General features: G+C 44.9%; 2 protein-coding genes across 2 annotated transcripts in view; one reads left to right on the top strand and one right to left on the bottom strand.

The window, feature by feature from the left end:
- Nucleotides 1-19,735: 19,735 nt before the first annotated feature.
- T265_04713 (hypothetical protein) lies at nucleotides 19,736-19,927 on the bottom strand (the record flags this gene model as incomplete). Its single annotated transcript, XM_009169517.1, has 1 exon — nucleotides 19,736-19,927. The coding sequence occupies one exon, from the start codon at nucleotides 19,925-19,927 to the stop codon at nucleotides 19,736-19,738; it is 192 nt and encodes a 63-aa protein (XP_009167781.1).
- Nucleotides 19,928-20,190: 263 nt separating this feature from the next.
- Nucleotides 20,191-21,027, top strand: part of T265_04712 (hypothetical protein) — a gene marked incomplete at both ends in the record, with an annotated part of 34,009 nt that continues 33,172 nt past the window's right edge. Inside the window, one exon of the mRNA XM_009169516.1 lies at nucleotides 20,191-20,762. Coding sequence (XP_009167780.1) covers nucleotides 20,441-20,762 — 322 coding nt within the window. The remainder of the gene's footprint in view (nucleotides 20,763-21,027) is intronic.

The following is a 21,027-nucleotide window of genomic DNA, read 5'->3' as shown; positions in this document are numbered from 1 at the left end:
AACCCCTCATCGTTCTCGATAAATACACGTACGCTTCATTGGTTGGGACAAACGGTCGATAGTTCAAATTCAACATCAATAACAGCCTATGCTTTGCTGTAGGATGAAAGAGCTAGGTTAGGTTGCAGGAACGAACGAGTTGGAAATTAAATTTCCTGGCTAAGTAAACCTGGCATAGGTGTGGTAAAAATGGCTTCTGTCCACAAGTCCTTGAGACTTCCAATACTTAGTAGTTGTCTGCACGAGCTGGTAGGGTTACCACAGCTAATTTGGTGTGTGTGTGTGTGTGTGTGTGTTGTGTGTGTGTGTGTGTGTGAACCGGATTCAGATAGATAGAGAGTTCGTTGCCCCCGGATGATTGCCGGATTCTCCTTGAAGCCGTGTATTCAAAAGTAATAGGTGGAAGGTAGTGAACATACAATGCCCTCCTTCCCAAATGAGAAAAAAGAACGATATCTCGAATATCTTAGCGACTGAAACATGAGACGGCCTGGTGCGGCCTGAGAACATCACAAACGAGAGATTCAGCTGGGTTCCAGGTGAGTCTCTCGATAAGCCAAATTAGTTTGCAAACGAGTGCATATTTGCTAATTTCGTGCAATTTGGTTTCAAGTACAGCATAAGGTTGACGGAAACCCGGGGACTGCGCCTACCTGATGAGCCCCCAAAAAAGGCGAAACCGGTCGTGGGCTGTCGAGGAGTTTTCAGCAACCTTATGAGTAGTACATTACGAAGATAAACGAGGACGCCTCTTTTTCTTGGACTTAATTCCCTTCAAAAGTTATGTCACACCGAACAGTGTTTGGTGAGTAATGCCAAAATGATCACTCCAGAAGAATGGCCTACCCTCAAGGAGATGATATCATTAGAAGATTTACCGTATAACCAAAAGAAAGGAAAGAATAATGACCATCCAATTATGCTTGTCTTTGCTTCCAGGACCTCTGCATTCATATGAGAAGAATTGTCATATATATATATATATATATATATATATACCATAGTGCACTCCATATGTAGTCTTCGTGTCGTCTCATATTCACCTCATCCTATATATCCCAGGCAAAATGCAGAAAATCCATATAACAGATGGTTTGTATTTGTCTGCGTTGACTATCGGCTGACAATGGGACCACATCTGTTGTTGTTTGTGGTGCGACAACAGACACAATAACTTCGTTTTCGATAGCTAGCCTAAAATGTCCTGTAACTTGGGCGATACGGACTCAGAATTATCAGGTAAACAATACTGGGACACCAACCGTCGGGACAAAGAGATTTCCGGTCCGCCTGTCCTGTGGGACTTCATCCCTGGCTTTCCTGCTAACACGCAGATAGTGGCTGTGACATTGTACTTTGGTGTCATGGTAACACATATCTTATATGGCGCGTTTGCATTGTCGTGTGTCGATTACCTACTTTCTCGACGCTGTTTCCATCGGAAGGCGTGATTCAAAGTCAAGACGGAAGCGCCATCATACTGGTAGTCGTTCCGCATTTACGGTTTCGTTTGTTGGATTGTTTACAGCTGAGCTTACCCTAAATTCCGTTCAAACTCACTCGAAAGTGGCTGAACTCTGGTCAGCACATTCTTTTGTAACTGCTTTGTGTGTAGACCCATGGAAGTCAGATGTGTTGAGTCGATCGGAGACTTTGGCGTTCAGATCACTCTCGTTTGAACAGTCCCCATTCTCTCTTGAGGAAATTACTCATTATAAAGGGATGCACTGAAGTTGAAAGTGAATTTTAAGAATCCTAACTAGAATATGACTAATACTCTCGACAAATACACTCATTTGCATATCAATTTGATATTGACGGGAGACTCACCTGCAACCCAACTGAATCTCTCCTTTATGGTGATTTTAAGCAACCGAATGTGCTGCACCGGGCCACCTCAGGTTTCAGTTGGCACGACAAGAACATCATGTGACATCATATTGATATGCAAATGAGGGTATTTGTCGAAATCCTTCCAATTTGGGTTAAAGTAGAAGATAAGGTTGGTAGAAACTCAAGAATCAAGCCTAACTGATGAGCTCCAAGAAGGGCGGAACCGGTCGTGGGCTGTAGAAGAATTTTCAGCAACCTTATGAGTAGTGCATTACGTCTATACATGATCAATAATTGTTTGGCATCATTTGTTCGTTAGCCGGCGTGAATGAATACTGACGATTGATCGGAGGATAATTTAAGTAACCTAATTGGCTCAATTTTGTGGAAGGTAGTGTAACAATATGTCTATCAGTACTGTCTTACAAAAGGATCCGGAAGGCCCTGTGCATAAGGCCTTTTCGTTACATTTCGATGAGCCAGGTTCGAATCCGTGCAGTATGTTTGACCGATAAAAACAAAACAAGTACTTTACAAACAGAATGTCAACCTATTCGTATCCGCGCATCCATCTGTTTTGTTTAAATTAAGGATGAAAGGTGTGTAGTGTAATATCACGTCCTCTCCTTATGTTAGGGAACATTTCCGAACTACCAGACTCACTTTTTCTAGGAGGAGTTGACCAGTGGCATTACCCATGATCTACGGATAGTTCTGTGCTAAACCCACAACTGCTCAAAATTAGTGTCAACCAAATTAATTGATGACGGGTGAACAAAAACACATGCAAGCTGTGCCTTTTTGCGTCGACTCCGGTACATATATTCAAATGAAGAAATTTCCCGGTATTTTGGATGAATTTCCATTTAGTTTTGCGCCCTTACCTAGACTTTTTTCACCCACGGATGCCTGACTGTTTCTCACGGCCTAAACAGTACTGTCAACTATCAATAGCCTGTACCCCATCCTCTGTTCGCTGGCTTCTCTCTGTTCTTTTCAAATGGTTGTATTTGTGCGTGTTACTGTTTTTGTGTGCAGAATTTCTGAAATTCACCGTTTTCAGGACCTCTAGGTTGTTGCGTCAACTGTCCGCCAACATTGTAACAATTCTTGAAGCATGGACTCTGTCATCCATGGCGCCATCGAGGCAATCCAACTTGTTAGGGAAGAACGAGGACCGCTAATGCGTGGCTGACTTTTAACACCATTGATTACATGGGTAAAAGAGCCCTTAGTGTGAGCGGGGCTTGATCTAACCGAAAACCGAGTGGAACGATCAACATGGATCGACAACATAACACAACTACCAGTTCGATCGACACGTGCCTGCTTATCTATCCGTCCGGGTTAAAACGAAGATAAAACTTATGCACACCGACAAAACATCACGTATGTGAACGATTTCTTGTAGTGAAACCCGTCAATACGGGGAATTTCAAAGCCGCTGCGGGTTAATTAGTTCTCAGCTCAAAAATGTGTCCAAAGTAAGATCAGATCATGTAAGTTGGGAGGTGTGGGGCCTGGTGAGATTAGAAAGAACGAGGGTAAATAAGAAAACTTAAAAAAAGAGGCACCTGCAAGTGGTTCCTGTGAGAGCCAGTGGGATGTGTTGATTCAACAGCCGCCCTTGGCCATCTCGAAGCATTTATATCCTGTTTTAAAATCTGTGCACAAATGTCATACGCTTAAGAAAATGAAGCATCCAGTGTCAAAGTAGGTTACTGTAAAGAACGATTGTCATTCATCTGGGCTGTTATGTGAGCTCAAGATAGCTCAGTGGCTAAGACACGACTTACTGTCCGGAAGGTTCGTGGTTCGAACGCGACCGAGGCATCTCGACTGTTCCTATCCAGGATTCCGCAACTTGGTAGTATTTATTTGAACACCTATGAAAAACAACCTTGTTGAAGAAACAGTCGTTCACTTCCCATTCTCTGGTTTATCTGCGATTAACCATGCACTACAAGCACATTAGTTCCAGATGTTACAGTTTCGATCACCGGAGAGTGGGAGAGCGTTAAAGGCGATTGCATGTCCACTCCGTTCGGGGACTGGATAGCTACACATTGAAGGCGATAGCTTTGATGCAGACTTGCTTTACTGGTTGGTGTTTTCGTACTTCGTTACCAGGTCATACACTGTCCATCTCTCGGTCTCTTCCACTCAGCACACGGCTGGGCGAAAACAGCTCTGTGATATTCTGGCATGCGGAGTACATGACCCAACCAGCGCAACCTATGAAGCGTGGATGATTCAGCTATCCCGACAGAGTGCCCTCTTCCTAAGACCATCTGCCGTACCCCGACATTACTAATCCGACGTTCCCACCAGACCCGGTCAATACTTCGGATACACCGATGGTCGAATACTGACATCTTCGGTATGTCCTCTGCGCGTAGGGGTTACACGTTTCTAATCCATAAAGCAGTATAGATCGCGCTGTCACCATCTTAACTCTGCCCTTGACAGGAAAACTGAAGTCACTTCGGCACCAAAGGTGTCAAAGGTTAACAAAAGCTATCCTGGTCTCCCCGAGTCGAGAAGTAATCTCATCTCTACACAGTTCACCTGAACTTATATAACTGCCCACGTAGATAAAGTCACCTACCACGTCGATTGGTTCACCTGCAAGCAGGAGGTTTGGGTTTGATCCAACCCAGTCTTTATAATTTGCAGGTGTGAAGCACACACCAAAACATGTGGCAGAATTATTTAGGCTATTTAAAATGGTTCGCATTTTTTGAAGTATCTGAACCAAGGAGAGGAATATCGTCTGCATAGTGGATGTCTGTGAGGGAACGTCCCGGGTGCATTTCGACCCCCAGGGTCTCAGAAACAACGCTGGAGAGAAAAGGTGAGGGAGGATAGTCTAGTATTAACCATTGGGCGTGGTAGATTTAGGCGAGTGCCTGCTGTGCACTCACACTCGCCCACAGGAGTCCGTATACAGTGCCATCATATGGTATATAAATTTGGAAGGGACATTTTTTATTGCCAGAAATCACCAAAGTTTATGACGATCGATAGAGTCAAAAGCATACTTCAGACTGGAGAAACGACCGAGGTGGAACTTCTGAAGCAGTGGTGCTGTTCAAGAACTTGTAAAGATATGGTCGATACACCCTCGACCAGGGCGAAGGCCAGCTTGATTCTCACGAATCTGTTCCTCAAGATAATCGATAAGCCTGAGCAAAATGATGCTAGAGAGCAACTTAAATGAGATGGATACAAGGCTGATGCCACGATGAGTTTCGCATAACTTTCTTTTGCCGTTTTTGAAAACTGAGTTGACGGTCGAAGAGCTCCGTTCGACTGGTATTCTATTTTCGAGCCAAATCTTCTGTAGTATGGTTGTCAGACTGTTCACCAGGATCTCGCCACCTTCTTTGAGGGATGTGGGGTGTATGCCGTCAAAACCGGGTGCCTTGTTGCGCTCGAGGAATGATATCTCACCCTAGATTTCGATTGTTGACAGCGGGCTGGTGTCGATCTTCCATCCGGGCCCACTGGGTTCTCTCAGTTGTTATACTGAAGGAGACCAGCTGAACTTTTCTTGAAACTGTTCAGCCCATCGCCGAAAACGACAATATTGTAAGGAAATTTCAGTTTCGTCATCTTCGCATTTCCTTTTTCTGACACCTGTCTTTTTCTGACCGTTGAAATCTTCCTCCACTTTATGTGATTATCCGGTGTTTGAGGGATCTGCAGGCGCCATCATAGTCGATAGTTGCTGGTATGTTCTTCCTGGCAACAACAAGGTCTGTTGAACTCGACAATGTCCACCGTTCGTTAAGCTGAGTCCGATAGCTTAGACAAACAGTCCTAAGAGCGAAACCATATCTTCTTTCACTAACTTCCATTCAGGCTTCAAGCAATCGTTGTTGTCCGCATGACTGTTCGTTTCCAGTAGCTTTCTAGCCAGATTAACTCAATACTGATCAGCTAATGAAACTTATCGAAGGTGGTGAATGGAACTGTTCTGCTTTGACACGCGTAATGCTCACCGAAAGCGAAATGATAACCGAGTTTGCACAATGGCATGATCAGAGTCAACCTGCGTACCCCAGAAGGAAAAACAATCTTGCATTGAAGCTCTCCTTTGATAAGTGATAGCCACATGGTCCAAATGGGCCCATGACGGTCTTGCGGTCTCCAAGTAACTCGATGTGAACGTTTGTGTTGGAAGCTCATACTGGCCAAGAACAACTAAAGCAGTCGTTCCAATTATCCGCACGCTGAGCGTCAAACCCAGACTTCTTCCAGACTTGGTCGGTCAACTTGAGCACTCATGTCACCCGTTATGAATACTATATCTGTCCTTCTTGATAACCGAAACAGTCGCGACAGAGCTTAATAAAACCGTCCTTCTTAGTCACAGAACTGCCGGCTGTTAGGGTGTGTACTGATACGACAAACAAACACCGTTTACTTCATCAGCCTGCGTTAATCTTAATTAAACCATACAAGCGCCTATCTCAAAGATGACAGTTTACTGGGATCCACTCTAGTAAGGCACTTTTAGCCTTGGGTCTGAGTGCAACTTCCACACCGTAGATACCATGGGCCAATTGTGTCAGGATCACTCGATACCCGAAAATTGAAAAGTGGAAAATCTGTTGAAGATCTTGTATGTATGTTTTATAGACACAGCAGAGACAGAGAAGGAAAGCAAGGTTTCGGAAATAAATGCCTATTGTCCAGTGTAACATAGAGTACGGGGTTTGAAGGCTACGATGTGGATCAAATCACTTGAGGTTTATAGGAGTTATTTTGGTTTGAGTGTTTGATTGTTTAGACACCAAACAATGGCTAGTGGGTTGATCGCACTGGACCGTTAAATGGGTGGCGGGGCAGTGGTGAGGAGCAGTGAGTGAAGAGCTGCAAGAACGAATGACACTGCGCGATCTCCAAAGCCGTTCCCCACACACAGCTGAATCCCAGGTGAATCTCTCGTTTATCAGACCTTTCAGCGGAATATGCCAAACAAAGACTGTCTCGTGTTTCAGTTGGTACTTTATTTGAGATGTTGCACTGCATTCTACATTCACCTTAGAAACTGAGTCTAACGACCAACTACCCGTCCTTGAGGTCATCCTGAGTCGACGTACCGATGGATGCGTTCGACGCTCAGTTTGCCGCAGGGAATTTCATAGCCCCCTTCTGTTTTATAGCCGACATGGCAAAACGTTTACGAAAGGTAATTAATTTTATTCACAACGTAGCTGGTATTCAACGTCTCTTTGTTGTTTTAAAAAAGTAAGCACAAGCTGGCAATTTCGGCCTCATTCTTCATCAGTTTTTCGCTCGGATTTATCTGTGGCGCATCATTCCCCGACACGGTAGGCCAAGCAGTTGTCCACAAATCTCCGTCAGCACCAGTCACATTTGATGAGGCTTGGGGGACCTGCAGTCATTACAAGTGCCATTGTGTCGGTTGTGGCCGACAGAAAGCATTCTGAATCATCGGTTAACTTACTCACTCACCGGACGTGAATGAAGCATTGTCGACGAAACTCCGAAATCCTGACTTGTGTGTTCCTAAACGTCTTGTCCAAGCCATAGGCATATTAGGGATTAGTTCTTGGTCGAACTGTATGTTCATTCTCTCCCTACATACAAGTCGTCAGCTGTCGTTTTCACAGCCGATTAGGGTTTCTGCAGGAGTTCCGGCAATCAATAAGTGACAGAATTTCAAGCGTCTCAACCCAGCGGTCAACACAACAATGGTACTTACTGTCCTCACCCGTATGGCTATGCGATAGATGATGGGAAGATGAAACTGAAAAAAATCATTAATTAACTGATTTTTGAATAATGACGTTTTGTCTCATGGCGTTTCGATGAACTCTCAATGAACATGCAAGTGCAGTGACAATAGGGATACTACGAAGCGATACGGAACCGGCTGAAGCAGTGGCCGGAATAAGTCCACCTTGTGGACTCATGTAACTTATGGCTGTTAGGTTGATACAGTGTTGGGTGAACACGGCACCGTTCCATAAATCTCGATCCATTTCTGAATTCTAAGCTGTCAACTTTTCGATATTCCATCAAAATCAACTGTTACTGACCATGGGTGAGAAGCGCGTGACAGATACTGAAGTGGAAATCACTCCACTCACTGTAAGAGGTAGTTTCATGTTATCTAAGAAATGTTTGTCACTAGTAGCCCACGTTTGTAATCACGAAAATATAAGAAGGAGAACACGACAATCGATCACCCAAAAGGCATAATTATCCTACTCGCTCTTTTGGCCTTGAATTTTTCGGACTAAAAACCACTGCAACGAACCGAATCTGAGTGAGTCAACAATCATACTACGGCTAGGAAACATCCGTAAAACTTGTCACAGGTGTTTTTCGAGAACACCATACCTTGCAGGGAAGACATTTTGTGTCCTCAGATTTTGGTAAATGTCAAGTTTGGCGAATAAACAAAGAACAAAGAAAATGCCATCATTCAGTCGAACAAACTTGGCAATGCAGCTTCGCCACACACAACTCATTGTTTTTAGAAGGACCAACAGCTCATGAGTTTAGGCAAAAGGGGACCAATTAACAAAATGTTGTCTTTCTCAAAGCATCCGTTTACGTGACCTATCACTTTGTGGAAGGTGTGAATCTGACGGAAACATCAGTGGACACGATTAGTTGTCTTATTCTGTCAAACAAAGAACTGTACGCAACAAATGCCTCTATCCATTGAGAAGGTGACGTTTTAACCTACTGTAAACTGCAGCCCAGTTGTGATCAAATAAATTCCGGTTTGGGCAGTAGAATCTTCCATTTATAGGCTGGTGATGGTGAGCTCCAAAAAGGATGAAACCGGTCGTGAGCTGTCCAGAGGTTTTCAGTAGCCAGAGATGACCGTTTCAGTCTCCTCGAAATTTCAAAAATCCAGGACGAATTGGTTAGTTATGAGTGACAAAGTGATTCCACCTGAACTAGACCCGATGTTTCCTTTGATCCTGATTCGGTCCCGATTTTCCTCTTAAATAACATCGGGTGGTTGTTCTTGCAAATCTCTTAACCAGAATCTGACGTTTACCTAACCAATCTCCTTTAACTTCTCTTCCCCTCATAACGTATTTCAAATCTAATTGATTTCACTTGACCTGTCTACATACATCCAGTTGGAACGGGACAAGCAAGCACTAACTGTTGACTTTGTTACCTGTGTCCAGCAGCTTACATCCATGTCACATGTGCGTTGGGGTTAGAACCAATCGGACTGTCGCTGGTTCCGAACACCTGTGTTACACTACATCCTTTACGAGCGCAACACCTTAGAGTACGTCGAGTGTCTGTCACTATGCGCGCGCGCATTCAATCTCTCAGAGCAATCGCGATAATTAGCCCCAACATACGACGGTATGGTGTAGAAGGGTCACCAAAAAGCCTCTCTCTACATGATCTCTAGACTAGACAGGCTGTCTTTTTTATGTATACTTCATAATTTTCATTTCGGAGACTGATCCATTGGTACTGATTACCTCCACCAAATGGAATTTACTGCCTCTCCTTACAATCACGCGGACTATTCCTGGTGTTCACGCACTACTGATCGGCATTTAGTTGATCAATAACGTAACTACTCTCATGGAATTAAAAGCTCACCACTCTGAGGTGGAGATGTCTACTGGTATTACACTAAAAATCCAAGGGGAACATGTAGGCTAACGGAGAGGATGGTTCCACGTCCCATCAGAGTTCACAAACCGAGTTAGGTGAAGACGATTTAGTTGACATTAAACCGACTAATGTGGTTACATGGTCTCCCACTTTCGTTTTTTGCATTTCATCTCGTCGAGGAAAGTGTAGGCAGATGAAGTTGAGTTTTTGTGATTTTTGCGGTGCATTTTCTCGCAGTGATGGGTTGCTCGCCTTTTTGTCCCACAGGAAGCAAACTATACCGATGATGGCGAGAGAGATTACGCTGTGCGGTGTGATCTGTATGTGGTTCTATGTGTTATGCCACCTGCCTACTGGAAGTAGGTACTGTTGTCTGCATTTTAAACCTGGGTAGGCGCTCAAGAGGCCGTTGGCGTAACATTATCCCACAGGACCAACTAGAGTTAGCCCTTAGCGTGTGCTACTGGTCAACCTTAACTCAGTCCGTAAGAATGAAACTCTCAGTAATTAGCGAATATTCACTCATTTGGTTTTTTCGAGAGACTCACCTGGAACCCAGCTGAATCTCTCGTTTATGATGTTCCCAGGCAACTGAATGTGCTGCACCAGGCCGCCTCATGTTTCAGTCGCTACGATATTCGAGATATCGCGATACATGTATACCTTCATAATGTACTACTCATAAGGTTGTTGTCGACGGATTTTCAGCAACCTTATGAGTAGTACATTACAAAGAAACTCTCAGTAGCTTGTCATTTCCACAAGTTTGGTGTGCAAAAGATGCTAGAATTTCTTGCTTGGTTTCGAGTTTTGTTCTCTCGAGGAGCTGAGGCTAAAACACAGTAGTGATGGCTCTTCATGAAACAGATCCTTGTTTGAAACTAGGTACGGAGGAACCCCTCTATGGCGACCACTGACGAAATAAATAGGAAAAGCTCTAGCTCCATTGGGGCCAGAGGTCATAGAGGATATAACCAGATGGCTAGTTAAAGGGGGACAAACTTAAAGAAAACTACTCACAAGGTTACTGAAAACTCTTCGACATGAATCATGAGACGGCATGTGTGCAGCACATTCAGTTGTAGAATATCATAAACGAGAGATTCAGTTGAGTCTCTCGTGAAAACCAGATTGATTTGCAAATGAGTGTATTTCTCGGGGACAAACTTACATCACTTGTCATTTCAAGGAATATGGGAGGGTATTCAATTTGGCGCCACCTACCAGAAAAGTGGTCACCATGGAGAGTTTTACGCGTTGCAGGATGAACTCTCACAACAGCAGTTTCGTTAGTTTCCCAAGCTTTGGTCATCATTACACCACATTGTCGGTGGTTGGATTTCCTTCGGTCCCCCGTTTGTTGTTTGTAACCGGGCAAATCCAAACAGATAGTATGTATTCATTTTCTCTCAAACTCTAGGAAATTTCGTCCGTTTATATCGGGAATTGTACCGGATCAAAACCATGGTCTGAATGACCGAATTGCTCGAATTTGAACAGTTGTGTTCTCCGGTATCATTCGAAATGATGGATGTGATTACCGACCCGTTGTGCAGATTCTTCCCACACCGGCTCAATATTTTATTATCACAGGCACCGGCTATGGTTGGGTAAGCTTTGATAGACCATTCTCCGTGGGGGTGGTGTATGATCCACAATGCATGAAGCTGGGCCGCACAAACCTGAGGCGGGATAAACAAACCGGCCGAATGTGGAGATCAAGCGCCTGATTGCAGGACAGCACACATTCGGGTTGGTTCGATGCGACAACTATTGGCACACAGGAGCGGCGTATCGCATCCCTGTTTTAGCCTGAATTATTCAGCCTTCATGATACACATTCGACTCGTTTACGATGGTTGGAATTATTTGTCAACCGGCATCTGAGGCTGTTTAGATGAACGGTAGTCATTCTTGAGTTAGTAAACTAGCGTTAATTTCGTGTTCATCACATCTCTCTAAGTTTAAGCTAGGTGGAATTTATGCTTCACCTGTGTAATCCAATACGATACAGAGCTAACTTTGATGTATCCTTTGATATATTGTTAAATTGCATGCTATACATGTATATTGCATATTATATATATATATATAATATACCTAACTATACGCACACATATATATATATATAGTGCGCTAGTTATATAATTGACATTCGAGCATTGTTGCTTACCCCATAAGTGTAGTGACCATTGCAAAGCTACCAAAAGGGAACCAGTCAAATTCATTAGCAAATTAATTTAGTGTTAACAGGAGACTCAAGTGAATCCCAATTCAATTTCTCTTTCATAATATTGTTCAACTGTAGTTGCTACACAAAGGCCACCTCGTGTTCCAGTTTGGGAGGTAGTCGAGATAGATCAATAGTCTGTCTAGTCGGAGCACGCTACTCATGAGGCTGCTGAATGCACTTCATGACCGACTTCACCTTTCTTGGGGCTCATCAGTTAAGGGTAGATTCACTAGTGTCTCCCCCTTCAAAATCAAATTAATGTGGAAATGAGTATATTCCGCAAACTTCGTACAGTTCGGTTTTAAGTAGTAGGTGACTGTGCCTACTTGATGAGTCCGAAGTCGAAGGACGACGGTTGTCGGAGAAGTGTCGACAAAATTATGAGTGGTCTTCAAGGAACCAGTCAATCAACATTGGTTAATTAGTCAGTACATCAGTTGCTGTAGGTAACACTGAAAAAGGTGAACAAAATAACCTTAAGCTGCCTGTTGTTACCGACGTGAAAGCAATCGTATTTGGGGGACTTAGGAACCCTGACTGCCAAAGCTAGTGTGACCGAGGTTCACGTACGTCTGTCTGAGAAAGATGGCCCACTCCTACGAGGCAAGACCATTTTAGTTGTATGGAGCTCTACTCAGTCACACTTAACAAAGCAGCTGTAGTTGAACATGCGAAGTGCATAAAAATGACACACACGTTCATAGAGTAAAATGGACTAAAGTCCACCTCTGTTTACCACGGGCAAAATCAGTTTACCGCGTAGTGTGGACCTCCTCGAGAATCAACCAGTCACGTTCTACGAACAATCGGACCCCTGTAATGGGTAGCTGGGAAGCTTGAATTTAATTTAAATCAACTAACTCGTGTGCTGACATGGGCCAGAAACAAATCAATGCACTCCTTGAATAATAAAAGTTTTCCTGTCATGACTCTCCTTTCCTCAAGTTCCATGAAAACAACAACAGCGGCCGAAGGGTTATAACGGAGAAAACCAAGTGGAAATCACATGACTCTTTACACAAAGCAGCCAGTGTCAAGTGATAATCAAGAAACCTTGAATAATAAGCAAAAAGTAGCTGAAGTTTTTGAACTAACAGAAATAGGTCTACAAATGTGCTACTCATTTGTATATCATTTTGGTTTTGACGAGAAACTCCCTAGCGGAAATTCTCGTTGGTGGTGTTCTTATCGCACCAACCGAAACATGAGGCGGACCGATGCAGCACATTCAGTTTCTTAAGAACAGCACAAACGAGAGATTCAGCTGAGTTCCAGGTGAGTCTTCCGTCAAAACCAAATTGGTATGCAGATGAGTGTACAAGCAGTTTTGATTATTTTCAGTTCGTTGCGGCAACCGGCTGTGGGCATGGTGGAGAATTCAGAATTTACACTTAATAATACTATGCCAAAGAGGTCGAAACCGATCGTGGGCTTTTGAGGAATTTTCAGCAACTTTATTAGTAGTGTACGACGTCTATACAGAATTAAATCTGTCTTTGTAATGTACTACTCACAAGGTTGCTGAAAATCTGTTGACAGCCCACGACCGGTTTCGCCCTTCTTAGGGTTCATCAGGTAGGCGCAGTCCCCGGGTTTCCGTCAACCTTATGTTCTACTTGAAACCAAGTTACACGAAATTCGCGATTATACACTAATTTGCAAACTAATTTGGTTCTTTCGAGAGACTCACCTGGAACCCTGCTGAATCTCTCGTTTATGATGTTCTCAGTCAACTGAATGTGCTGTACCAGGCCGCCTCGTGTTTCAGTCGCTACGATATTCGAACAGCCCACATACATGCATATCTACTCATAAGGTGTATCTTATAAGGTATATCTCATAAGGTATATCTACTCATAAGGCTGCTGAAAATCCGTCGACAGCCCACGACCGGTTTCGCCCTTTTTGGGGCGCAGTCCCCGGGTTTCCGTCATCATTACTTAAAGTGGCGTCAACTCTGTGCCTCAGCACTCCATGGCTAGACAGTCCACACAGATCCTGCCTCAAGAGTAGGGCGGAAATCACACGAGCAGGTTGAGCGAACCTAGTTCGCTGCTGTTCGATACAACATCCGCCGTCAAACACAAAGATCGTGGTCCTTCGTTTGGGGAGCATCCAGGCGCGGTAACTGCTGGTCGGTCAGAACAGCTTTCCTGAGATCAAGCTGTGCTTACATTCTGAGACCTGCATGCCCATTTTTTTCGGTAGCGTTTTATTCTTGAGGAGTTTGTGGGATTACCAGCAGTGACCAGGTAGTCAGTAATGTGAGGAGACTTGATTTTCACTTGAGATTTCCTCCTCTTATTGAAACCAATCTATGCTGAAAAGACTAAGAGCGCGGTACAGCTGTCTCGTTTCCATAAGGAATCAAAAGCTGTGTGTGCAACTCACGTAAATCCAGCGGGGAGTTTTGAATCCGTGATCTGCTACTTCGTAGTTTGACAGGATTCCAGCGATCAGGCGAAATCCGGACACCAACTTATCATCTGCCTAGAAACATCACAAACAAGAGATTCAGCTGGGTTCCAGGTGAGTCTCTCGAAAAAAACAAATTAGAAGTAAATCTTGTTTAAAATGAATTGTGAGAGCATAACGGATTGAAAAACATGAAGGAATTGAAACATCTGAAAGAACGACAGTTGTGAATGGTGGATGGTGTGCACTCTAGAATACCCTTGTTGACTGGATCTGTTCAAATGTTGCACCTGGCCACCTAAGGAATCGATTCCGCTGGCTCGTTGCATTTATCGATGTGAGTCCTGCTGGCTGTGTGACACCTACTTTACGAAGGGTTTGCTTGTAGTGGACATTCTTGGACTGTGGTAAGATGGCTCAGTGTTTAGGGCAAATATTTGGTGATCGGAACGTCCGTGGTTCGAACCCGGCCTATGTATCTCGACTTCTTCTGTTCAGGCTCGGGCAACCTGGCAGTATTCCAGTCCTCGTACTTTCTTCGGGCGGCATGGTGGCTAGGCACCGAAAGGGTGTTACAGCTGAACGGTTCCGTCACGAATAGACTGCCGTGATGAAGAGGCTGGCCGTCACCTAAGCGACCCGTGGAGCTGTACTGGGGGGGATGTCCCCGCGACACACACAGAGTCTCTCATACCAGATTGGTCCATGGTTAGAGGTCAGACAAACACAGTCTCCTGGTCCACCAGGTTGAGGTTGGGGGCATGTACCGACTTGTTCCGTGGAAATGGTAATGCATTTGCATTTCCCACCAAACAGCACTACCTTGCGGTTAGGCTTTTGAGCCAGGGGCCTTGGATGAGGACCCTAATCGTCCTCCTGTCTAGGTGTGGGCGTCCTGACAGTATCCCAGCCCACGTACAACCATGATACCTACGTCTAACAATAAACTCTTGCCATATCAGCCGTCGCGTGGTGCCATTAGCTGGGTCGCCTTGCTCGCTGCAGACAGCAGCGAGTGAAAGCAGGCTCCTACTGATGCCTTTCGTCCTCTTTCACATACTTTTTCTTCCCTCTATCCCCACGCACTTATTAACTCTTCTTTTGTGGGTCAAGCACTTAGGACTGATGACTCCGTTCGTCTTGCATCGGTTTTGCGTGTAGCGTTGATCGTCACATAGCGCCGACATCCTCAGGTATCTCGAAATAAATCTTCTACGGCGGCGAAGCACCGGCGTTGAACATTGATGTCATGCTGTTGATGAAGATGATGACTGTGCCTTCCAGTCCTTCTTCTTGGTGCTTGAGGGGTCCAGTGTCTGGCATCCTTCAGGTCCCGGAATCGAGCTAAGTTGGTTCACAAGCCACACCCAAATGGTTTCCCCATGCTCGACTGAAACTCTCTGTCTGGTAAAATAAGGACAGTTCACTCGTTCCCAGTATTTGCATTGGAGAGCTTCGTTTTACCTTGAGAGTAGTACTAACACCATTGATGCAAAACGACTAAGATGTACTGCGTGCTTCAAACGGAGAGGAAAAATGTAGATGCTTGCGTCCGCAACCTCTGAACCATATTCCTGTTAAGATCACATCTCTGGTAGGAAAGCACTGATCCACATTACATTGGCCGGACAGATTCCAGACGTTTTCTGTCAACATGGACTGCATCGTAAACGTCTGCTCTCCCTTGCCTGAACATTTCGTAGTTTTCTAGTAGTTTCTAAGCTTGCGTATCACGGAATCATCATCATCATCAGAGCCAGGAACGTCAGTGTTGATACTGATGCTCCATTGCCGTACAACCTTACGGTTCGTCTATTTTTAGAGCACTAGAGTGGAAAGAAGAGAGAAAGAGTGGCCCAGGGAACCAAGTGCTGCCCAATGTCAGGCATTCTGAGGTGCCCACACATACAAGCGCTCAACCAGACAATCTGGAAATAAACTGACACCACGAGCGCCGCTGACATCGGTTAAACACCATTTCTTGCAACGTCTTTAACCAAGCACGGGCCGGGTTACGGGGACCCCATTATGGAAGTGGAAGCAGAGTTGTCAAATCCGTTTAAAGCCCAAATTTACATGTCAGGTCTCCGAACTGTTCCTTGTGTGTCCAGTGAAGCAAAGTTGCGGAAGATAACCTAGCGAACTCAAGTAGACATAACACGAAGATTGATGAGCTCGAGTTGAAAATTGGACCGAAACGAGTTACGTAAACGAACAGAATGACGAAATCTGACAAGAGACGTTGTTCGTATGTCGAATATAAATACGCATAAACCTTGAGGGATGATAATACCGATAACGGAAATCTAACAGACAGTACGCAGGGACGGTGTTGTGATGAAATGCAATTTTCTGTGCACCAGTGACAATGACAAGATACGATAACCTATCGCAACCATATACTAGTGCTGTTACTTATTGAGATAGCTTCGTCGTCAAGACATGAACTTATTGATTGGAGGTTCTGTGGTCCGAATCCAACCCCCCACATTTCGACTCCATTTGTCTGTGCTTGGGCAACCTAGTAGTATCTCAGCCCTCATGCTTCCTTCATTCGATCTGTCACACATCAGTGAGAAGTGTGTGCTCACTGAGGAACAACTTCCTTTTTTGCATCGATCGCTGTCGACAACAAACTGAAAAATAGGGAGACAGAAGCTCCACCACCGGAAAACTGAATTTCATAGTAGCAGTGCTGGAGGGAAGAGTAGTCACTCCGTAACGGTTACTGACGCTAGAATTCCCTGTGTCTGAACGAACCCAGCGGAGATGATTTGCACAGTCTTCTAAGTTTGAAATCTAATGAAAAACCCCACGCATTCAGTTTAACCACATGGTTAAACTAGTCGTTTATGCATCGAATTTAAGGTCATCCGTGTAGGTTCAACCACTGGAGTGTTTACCAGGTCACCGGAAAGGCGTGGTTGTATGCGTACGCCCAATAATTTTTAGGCCACGTCCATAATTCAGCCCCTACCTCTCATTTCTGCTCTTCCCGAGGGAAAATAGGTCCCACAACGACGAACTGTGTGCTCACCCTAGGATGATTTTCTACCAGAGAGGCTGGAGTCTGTTGGCAATTCATGTGATCTTCGGTCTGTGGATCAGTTGTGCTCCCGATGAGGCAACCTTGAAAGTGAAACGAATACAATCATACGATAAATAGAGGGTGAAACTTGGTTGAAACTTGGTTACTCTCTAGAAGCCACGAGTAATCAAGATTTCTTAGAAAGATCATGGTCTTCTGTGAACCTGTTCGAGGTCTGGCCGTCTCTCTGCTTGCTGACCAATATCAGTTCAGTTTAAGGAGTAATGAATTTCTCATTTAACGGTTGAGTACCGTTATCGGGAAGTTGGTCCTTCTTATCTGCGTGGAAGCCGAATAAGATCATTGGCCCGGCAATAGTACCAAGTCTTGCCGACTTGAATCTTCCAAAGAGTGAACGAATCAAGCAAACTCTTGTTTTGGACTGACTGATTCATTTTACAGCAGTTTCGTCAATGTCTGACATACCCAGAGAGTTAGCGAATCTGTGTGGCTAAATAGACAGAAAGGACTTTGGAGGGGGAGTCTCCGTAAACAATACTAGTAATAATAACCGTCCAGCTGTGACTCCCATTCAGTGCCCACATCAACCACATCAACCAACCGAGGGAAAAACTAAGGATTTGATGTAGCCAGATTGCTCCAGTCTAGACACGAGCAGTTGAGATGCAGAGATTGGTTGGTCGCTCCTATCTGACAGGCAAATGTGAAACCTTATAAAGGAGTAAGTAATCAAGCAGAGAAGTTTGACTTCTGGATGTTTGCTACCCAAATGAGATCATATTGACATACCACTTGATTAAAAGACTGCTCTATATAGGTGTACATTTTTGGAGGCTAGATAGATTCAACAGGTGTCGTATGTCATCCACGAAAGCGCTGGTGCCTCATGTTGGGCTGGTGCCCAACTGCGTGCCACCTGGGGGAATCATGAGGGATGAGATACTATCATCCTGGATAGGGACAGTTAAGGTGCGGGGGCAGAGTTCGAACCACAGACCTCCCGTCCAATAAGTTTTGGCTTTAACCACTGAGTTATCTTGAGCTTAAGATGGTCTCAGCGAATAGATGCTGCATTCAGGAATATGTCAAAATTGATAGTCTCCGATGCTATCTACCACGTTCACATCAACGGCACTTTAAAGCTCACTAGGCAGTCAAGTTAGACAGGGTGGTTACCACGGTGACCAGACGTCACAAACAACTGAAACCTCAACGAAGTAAGTTGATCATATCAGATTCTTCATCTTTATCGGTACAGGATCAAAAAAATCCCCTCGAATATTTATAACAGTTTTCGATCAGGTACCCATAGTTTTATTGTTGGGAAATTTCTTAAAGTTTAGCTAAAAATGGCTGATAAACCGTTGCCACGAAGCTACCAGATTGATTGACGCTGCCCTGAGTAAAGTTGGACGTGAATAGGAATGGAGTAAAAAAACGAGAAATACAAAGTCTTCCGGTGGCTGGAACTCGAACAACAAGTGGGTGCCTTACTGACCGGCAGATAACCGTGATCGATTAATCCCAGAATATGAACTCGGCGCCAGCGAAGTGAGTTCGTGTCCCAGTGACCCGTCTAGCTAACTTCACGAGAACGCCAGATGGCCAGTAAAAAACTAAAAGCCTTAGCTCCTCATATTGCCTGCGTTGCAGTGTTAGAGAGTATGCCCTTGCTTCGTAACTTTTGCATATGTCATGAGCCGAAGCCGAGTTCCCCGAAACCCTTATCAGGACTCAGTAGGTGGCTAGTGAGATCAATAGGTGAGTCTGACGGCTACCAGGATATTTCCATCAAATGGTCTGAGGGGAAAGTCAAAGGTTACTTGAACATCACCCAAGACAAATGTTCGAGCGAATTTACAGCATGCAACTCACAGCCACCACAAAATTCATGAAGTGAGCTATTCGGCTGAGTTCATCCCTTTTGGCCACTTCACGAATCTCCGAGATTCTCGTATCTGCGTCCTACCGGCTATCGGTTACGACCTACACAATGCTTCTAGTTTACTCTAGAGAGATTGGCTCAACCTACAGCGCGAACTCTACTTTACGAACCCGAAGTTGCTGGCGTTTGGGGAGCACTGCTAAACAAAACACTAGCCAAAACTAAACACAAGGAAAGACCTGCTTACTATGGAACTGACACTGCACCAACTTTTTCCGTAGGGCATCACGTGACGCTTGGTAACTTCGATCTTAGTTACTATACCTTCCACTCATACATGCAGAATGCTTTGCCTACGAGCTGGACGAAACTAAATTGAAATGTTAGCATCTTGCGATTCGTGTTTTCGTGCTGTTCTAACGAACTTGACTAAGGGGATCCAATGTCCCAAAATCTCCAGCAAACTCGAGACATATCGAGGAAATACACTTTCGGACTGGGTTTCAGGTGCCGACTGACAAATATCTGAGTAATCTACGAAAAGAGGCTTTATCATTCTTTCTGAGAGGACAGGGTGCTGCGTTGCTCCAATACCATTCACCTGCCATTCTCTATTCGGTTGGCAGATCTCATTCCTCCCACCAAAAAAGCCATAAAGGAAGTATTCGATCTGCTATTGCTTCCCGCGCTATCCGGTCAGGTAGCGCCCGATCGCCTCAAACTCGCTCCCAATTTCTCGAACATCCCAGGCAGGCACTGAAGCCGGAATTCGCGTTGCTATAGCATCCCTCAAAGACGCTTCAGGAATTAGCCAATCAGATTGCTGTTTTGTGAGCTCAGCCTGGCCTATGGCATGACCAGACTTTGGTCGGCCGTACATGCTCGCACATGTGCACATGATGATCGAAAACATGCTCTTCGTGTGTGTGTTTATGCGCCTGTCTCGTATTCCTGTGCTTGAGCCAGTCGACTTTTTCACGGCTCTGGTAAGGGGTGGTTGTGAGGTTACGTTACAGGCTATTGGACATCGGATTCATGGTCAGCGTTACACACGCACATGAACTGGAGAATGTGTGTGTTTCCTGCGTTCGCACATGAACATGGTCCACATGCAGAACACCACCATTGCCTGACTTGTATACAACCGTGTGCGTTCGTGTGTGCGTGCGTCATAACGTGTGTTCACACATCCGGCGCGGCTCTGTGCCTCGACCTGCCCTGTCTTGATGCATCTTTGACTGCTGGCGCGCATGCGTGTGGAACCGACCACAGTTTAGCGTCAGTCATTGTGAAAGCGGGCTGCCTAGCATCAGAAAGGGATTTCACCGTTTCCTCACCTACTTTGTGCCGCGTGGTCGCATAATCAGGGTGCGCAACCACTCGACTCCGCAATATGATGATGATGGCACTGGATAGCACTAGTCATCACCTGTCTGCTCTACCCGATCGGAAATCAACCACTGCTGCTGCTATGACAGACCTCGGTCTAGTGCTCACCGAAACCCCCAATGGTGGTCTTTTGGAACTTCGTAGACCGAGTTCGAACAATCCCAAAATTTCAAGTGATTTCACAACATATGGCTTTCATTCCATTTCCCCGGCTTCCACGCCTCTCGTGGATCGACATTCCGCCCCGGCATCCACCACTAAATCGCATTCGAGGCAGCTGACCCCAAACGGTTCCCGAAGTGATAGTGCCCTCGGTTTTAGCATTGGTGAGTTATCTGAACAATGATTGGTTGAAATATTACGGTGGTTGATCCGTGGAGCATTTTACAGGCGTGTATCACAGTCAATTCTTATGGCGCCCATACAGGGTTTGCCCAAGTTATTTAGGCGTGCATGCTCTTATCACAGTGTTTGATATCCCCATTCCACAAAAAGTCAAAGGATGTTGATTGCAATGTCCAACGAATATATTTCCTCTAGACCGTTAGGCGCCATTTCAAACGGTCGGTTGCATAATCACCTGATCAAGCT

This window comes from Opisthorchis viverrini (genome assembly GCF_000715545.1).
Source record: "Opisthorchis viverrini unplaced genomic scaffold opera_v5_81, whole genome shotgun sequence".
NCBI classification, from domain to species: Eukaryota; Metazoa; Platyhelminthes; class Trematoda; order Opisthorchiida; family Opisthorchiidae; genus Opisthorchis; species Opisthorchis viverrini.
Note: the sequence above shows the minus strand (reverse complement) of the source record. Positions and strands in the feature narration are given on the sequence as shown.